General features: G+C 48.5%; 1 protein-coding gene and 1 long non-coding RNA gene across 3 annotated transcripts in view; one reads left to right on the forward strand and one right to left on the reverse strand.

The window, feature by feature from the left end:
- The first annotated feature begins 411 nt into the window (after window positions 1-411).
- NIPSNAP2 (nipsnap homolog 2) overlaps window positions 412-5,670 on the forward strand; it is a 13,935-nt gene continuing 8,676 nt past the window's right edge. Inside the window, exons 1-3 of the mRNA XM_057386726.1 lie at window positions 412-533; window positions 4,012-4,151; window positions 4,233-4,278. Of these exons, the coding sequence (XP_057242709.1) occupies window positions 448-533; window positions 4,012-4,151; window positions 4,233-4,278 (272 nt within the window). The 5' untranslated portion in view covers window positions 412-447. The remainder of the gene's footprint in view (window positions 534-4,011; window positions 4,152-4,232; window positions 4,279-5,670) is intronic.
- LOC130586026 (uncharacterized) overlaps window positions 2,336-5,670 on the reverse strand; it is a 10,181-nt gene continuing 6,846 nt past the window's right edge. Inside the window, exon 4 of one of the 2 annotated variants that reach the window (XR_008966651.1) lies at window positions 2,336-3,283. This is a non-coding gene — a long non-coding RNA (uncharacterized LOC130586026). Of the gene's footprint in view, window positions 3,284-5,312; window positions 5,652-5,670 lie in introns of those variants that run through there. The other variant, XR_008966652.1, reaches the window with a different exon arrangement.

Here is a 5,670-nt window from a genome sequence, read left to right on the forward strand (position 1 = left end):
AAACCAGGCTGTGGATCCTCCCAAAAGTGGGGCTGGGGGTCCTCAGTCTGGAGTTGGAGTCCCTCAAAATTGGGGCTTGGGTGTCCCGCTACATCCAAGTGAGTCTCCCCTTAAACCAGGCTGTGGATCCTCCCAAAAGTGGGGCTGGGGGTCCTCAGTCTGGAGTTGGAGTCCCTCAAAATTGGGGCTTGGGGATCCCCCTGTTTGCATGTGGATGCCCAAAACTGGGGCTGGGGTCCCCCCAAAGCAGGCTAAATTTGATACCGAGTGTCCCCAAACCGGGGCGGCGTTCCCGAAATCCGATTTGGTCCCCCCAAAAGCGGGGCCGGGGGTCCCGGGGCCATGAGGGGGTCCCGGGGCCGAGGCAGCCGCGCATGCGCAGGCGGCGCTGCCCGCCAGGGGGCGTGGCCGCAGCCCCCGGCCCAGGAGGGAGGCGGCGGGAGCAAGATGGCGGCGCGAGTGCTGCTGCGGCGGAGCCTGGCGGGAGCGCCCTCCGTGCCGCGCCTGCCGCCCGGCGCCGGGCTGGCCCTCAGGTGAGCCCTGAGGGGGCGAGGCGGGCGGGACGGGGCCGCCGGGGGAGGCCGCACGCGGAGCCGGCGCCACCCGAAGCTCCTCCGCGCAGAGCGTCCACTCGCCAGGCTGGAAATGGCGCCCCGCTCGCGGGGCAGCGGCCGGGCCTGGGGCGGGGAGTGCGAGGCGGCGGCGGGGTGTCCCTCAAGGTCACGGGCCGCAAGGCCGGCCCCTTCCTTCCCTCCTCCGAGTCCGCCCCTGGGTGGGAGGATGACCGCGCCGCTGACCCGCCGGAACGGGGTGGCCGCTGGTCCCCGGGCTCGGGGGACACCGACACCTCATCCCGTCACGGACACCTCATCCCCGCACCCTGCATGGACACCCCCGCATGGAACAGGGCRCCCCACAGCCAGGCTTTCGCGGTGCCCAGCCGCCCTGCACACGTGTATTGCCGGGATTTAAATACCTGGATGCTCCGCTCCGCGGGATCCCTCCAGGATCGGGGCGTGCGGCKGCTCCGTGTCCCAACTCCTCCGAGCAACAGGGTGCACAGGCAGCAGCGTCCCGTGTCAGCGTGCACAGCCCAAAATCCCTGTTTTCCCAGGGTCGGGGTGCGTRACTGCACACCCCGACATCTTCCTGTCCTCACCATGCACAGCCACACGTAGAATCCGCTTGGGAGTCAGGGCTGGGCGCTGGGATGAGCATGCACCCCTCTCCCAGTGCCAGGRCACACAGAGAGGCACATCCATCAAGTTTTGGGGTGCAGAGATTTTCATCTCTCTGTGCAGGGATGCTCATGGTGCAGACACACACAGCTCCTGGAGCTGTAGGAAGCAGGCACAGGGGATGGAAACACAGGAATTCCCAAGCTGCAATGGATCTACACAATTTTTCCTCCTTTCCTTTGAAACAGGGAAAGCTGCTGCCTCAAGCTCAGAACAGGCAAGGCACTAAAAGAATCCCTGCAAGCAGCTGTTCAGTTCAGGAATGTGTTGTGAGGTTTTACATGTGTGTTGTGGGGTTGTTTTAGTTTCCAATAAACTTCGTTTAGCCCACAGGTCAAACACTGTCAAACGACAGACAAGTTGTTTTTCTTTCCCTTCCTGGCAGAGGTGGGTTACTACAAAATCTAAATACTAGACTTGGTGTCTCCYGCCCAGTTTATATTTTGTGCTCAAGTAGGAAAGAAGTGCTTTCCCTGAGATTTTTAATCTCATCTAAGCAAACTATTCTGGTGTTGGCCATTTGTGTTTGCAGCCCAACCTTTGTTGCAGAAAGCAAAGCCCAATAATTAAACATTTGTAGGATAAGGACTTGCTGCCAAAGTCAAGTTGATGCTCACAGCTGTTTAAAGGCATGAATTCAGTCCCTGCTGCTCCACAGCTAATTTTGGGTACAGACTGCCCAAGAAATTGAATCAGTGATCAGTTCAGGGCTTCTTGGTTTGTGGGAGTGTGGGATGACAGTGGTGTTTTAGGATATCCATTAAAAATCAAGCCCTTGCCTCTCAGTTTGGGTGCAGTAAACATCTGCTTTAATAAACTTACCTTGTTATTATTCTAACAAGGGTGTATATTTAGTTGTGATTTGTTAGTCAGTGCTCATGAGGAGCTTCACAGCTGCTGGGGAGAAGGTTTTCCATAAATATAAAGTATTACTCATGTCATTGTTTKGAAAATTAGCCATACCTCCAGTTTTAGGTGCAGTTTAACATTCCAGTCATGAGATTCTCCTAAYAGCAAAGAAATTTGCTTTTCAGAGTTATCCCTGTTGCTCCAGCTTACTCTTGCTGTTCCTGGCATTCACCACAAAAAGCATCACAATTTCCTTCATCTTCAAGGTTTGCTGCAAATGATAGAGGAGTTTTCTAAATGTTGCTTTTTCTCTGTTTAATAAGGGAGGGGGAATGGTGAGAGTTTAGAGATTTGAAAAAAAAAAAAATAGTATTACATGGGTTAAGTTCTGTCTGCCACAGTCCTGTTTGCTGTCCAGGGAGTGCTTAATATGAGGGAGATTCTTCAAACAAAACTTGGATTTCTGAGGTGATTTTCAGAGAAATCTCCACCCCAGGCCACTCCAGCAGCAGCCTGATCATGGAATGCCCTTCAAATGCCTGCACTCAGGAATAGCTGCTTGGCTTGCAGCAGAGCCACATGTTTGTGTGAGTGCCCAGGGCYGAGGAAAGCACCATTTTCAATAAATACACCAATGTTTACAGATTATTTCTCAATGCTGAAGGTCATCTCAGCTGCAGTTATTGTTTCTCTGCTGTGAAATACTTTCCCTTTCCTCCATCCTGCTCCCATGGGCAGAACCAGGTCATTATGTTCTTTTCAGATGCTGGGACTAAAAGGTTGATTGTTGGAAAAAAACTGCTTTTGTGTAATACAGGCAGGTATCTCCAGGGGGATATCTTTTTCCAAAGGAAATTGAGATTTTCTTTCCCTATTTTTTTTGTTAATACCTGAAAAAAAGCTTTGGGCTGAAGATCCAGCTGTCTTCTGAATCTCCAAGTCAGTAATTCAGGGTGAAAAGTTGACCTCTGAGGCGGGAAAATGTTTCAATTTTCAGCTTAAAAGTAAATCTATGTGGTATAAATACCACATTTAATATTTTAGTATTTCAGGAGAAGCTTGTGACAGAATGTTTTCTTCAGTGGCTATCATGGAGCTGTCAAAAATCAGCAAATTGAAGGATATAATCTTAGAAGAAGAGAAAACATTTGATCTTGTGAGACATTGTAGAGAATCAGATTCCTTGTCCTGGTCATCTGGAAAAGAAAAATAATTCCTTTAACACATCACTTGATAAATCACAGTTATCACTTGGTTTGTGTTCTCTGATATRAGCAGAGGTGATAGTATTTTGAAAGTGAGAAACTGAATAAAGATTAGATAAGAAAAGACAGTGAAATTCTTCTCTTTTGAGGCAAAGCAAACGTGGATGTTGTACAAACAGCCTGGGTCTGTGTCCCTACATGATACAGTTGTCAGAATTYGGAATTGAAATATTTCCAGGCTGGTTGTTTCCTACCACTCTTCTTTTTTTTTTTCCCAAATTAGTCTTTCATGCTATTTTTCCTCTTGAAAGACATTTCACTTTTCCTTTTGTGGAGCTGTCTTGAAGCAACACAGGAACATATGGCAGTGCCTTTCCCACTTACRCCGCACGCAGTTTTCCTTCCGCACRTTTTTTGCTCTTTTTCACTCCTGGCTATTCACACCCAAGCAGAGCCAGCCCTGGGCATAGATAATGGGTTAAAAAGAGGATAAATAGCAAAAGCAGGTATTGGGCAGGTAATAACCAYGGATAATTCGTGGTTAACTGTATCGAGTGAAATGGTAAATCTGTCTGGGGGATGAACTGCCTTTTCCTTGCTGGGAAGAGACTGGGTGGGAAGTTTAGCACGATGTAACTGTGTTATGATACTGTCATTTGCATCCCAYTGCTGCCTGGTGGGAATTCCAGAGGCTCAGTGCCCTGTCCTTGTTCCTGCAGGGGGCTGGGCTCCTCAGCACACAGAGCCCGTGAGGACAGCTGGTTAAAATCCCTCTTCGTGCGCAAAGTGGATCCCAGGAAAGACGCCCACTCCAACCTCCTGGCCAAAAGAGAGACCAGCAGTCTGTACAAACTGCAGTGTGAGTGATGGCTCCATGCTCAGCAGCACCATTCCTGCCCTCTGTCCCTGCCTGTCTCACCTCCTCTTCTTCTTCTTGCAGTTCACAATGTCAAACCTGAATGTCTAGAGGCCTACAACAAGCTCTGGTAAGTGTGTGAATTTTCTTCTCAYCTTTTACACATTGTTGAATTGATCTGAAAATTGGCAGATGTCATAATTGTGTAGAGGGGAGGTGACAAAATTCTGTTTTTTTAGGATTTGGTATTAAATAGATCCTATGAAAGAGCAGAAAATACTCAGTTCACCCCACTTGCCTCTTGGAGGTGTCATTTCCTAAGCTGCAATTTGGGATGATTCCTGTTGGGTGAATTTGTTGGAACTGCTCTCCCCCTTCCCTTAGTGGCCTTTAAATTACTGATCCATGCAGRGAAAGGTGGAATGTTTTCATTCCCACTGCAGCTGCCAGGTTCAGGATGGCTTTTGTCTGTAAAAAGGAGGAGGAGATACCAGTGGGTAATAAAACTGCAACAGTGTTAAACTCAAGTATAACTTTGAGGAGATGTTCAAAATAATCCCYCCTCAGCTCATTTATATCCCTTTGCACAAATCCTGTTACTGAGCTGCTCTTAAGGAGTCACATAAAGCCATGGATGGGGTCTCTGCATTGGGGTGATTCCCTCCAAAGGGAGCAGCACTGGGACAGCTTTCCCAAAAACTTACACCTTTAGAAGCTGTAGGAATGAATCACATTTTAAAGTGACTGCTTTCAAGGTGAAACTGCAGAAACATTACTCCTTTCCTGCCTACACAATCCCAGCTCTGGAGCCACAGCAGCTGCCCTGAAAGAATTGTGTGTTTGAATTTGGGGATGGAGTGAGCCTYGYACCCAGCAGTGCTCCCTCACTGACAGTGCCCACCTTGCCAGTGAAATAAAACACTCTCAGCACAATGACAGCCTTCTGCAACCAACTTTGAAATGTGAGCACAGCAGCTGGGCTGGAGAGAGGGGAAKCAGTCCCAACTCCCAGTTTGTGTCCCCAGCTGTTACTGGGGGGCTGCACAGCTCGTCTGTCACCTCAGTGCCTTGAGCTGGGTAACCCAGAACTGTTTTCCCTGCTGTACAAGCATAAAAACCCACTCAGATAACATTCAATCAAAGTATTTTTAGCTTTTTTTTTTTTTGTTTTGTTTAAAAAATAGATCCACAGTGAAGGACAATTAACATTCAGCCAGCTCACTGTTTAAAAGCTGAATATCAACATGTCCAATTATGCAAGACAGGGAACCACTTCTGTGCAGTATTTCATGAGCTGCCTGAATGTTGAGTGAGAGCAGAGATTTCTATTTTCCAGGAACGAGACAAACAGCAAAGAAAGAAAGTGCTGACAGCAGTCAGATGAAATATGTGTGGTTGGATTTTGATTCTTCCCAAAGCAAATGGAAGTATTTTAGGGAAGGAGACAGCTTGGATGGAGTAATAAATAAAATGAAGCCTCTCTGAACTCCCTCCTGCCTCTCCCTAAATAAAAAAAAAAAAA

This window comes from Malurus melanocephalus, unplaced genomic scaffold (assembly GCF_030028575.1).
Source record: "Malurus melanocephalus ecotype Western Australia unplaced genomic scaffold, MMel_1.1 scaffold_1038, whole genome shotgun sequence".
NCBI lineage: Eukaryota > Metazoa > Chordata > Aves > Passeriformes > Maluridae > Malurus > Malurus melanocephalus.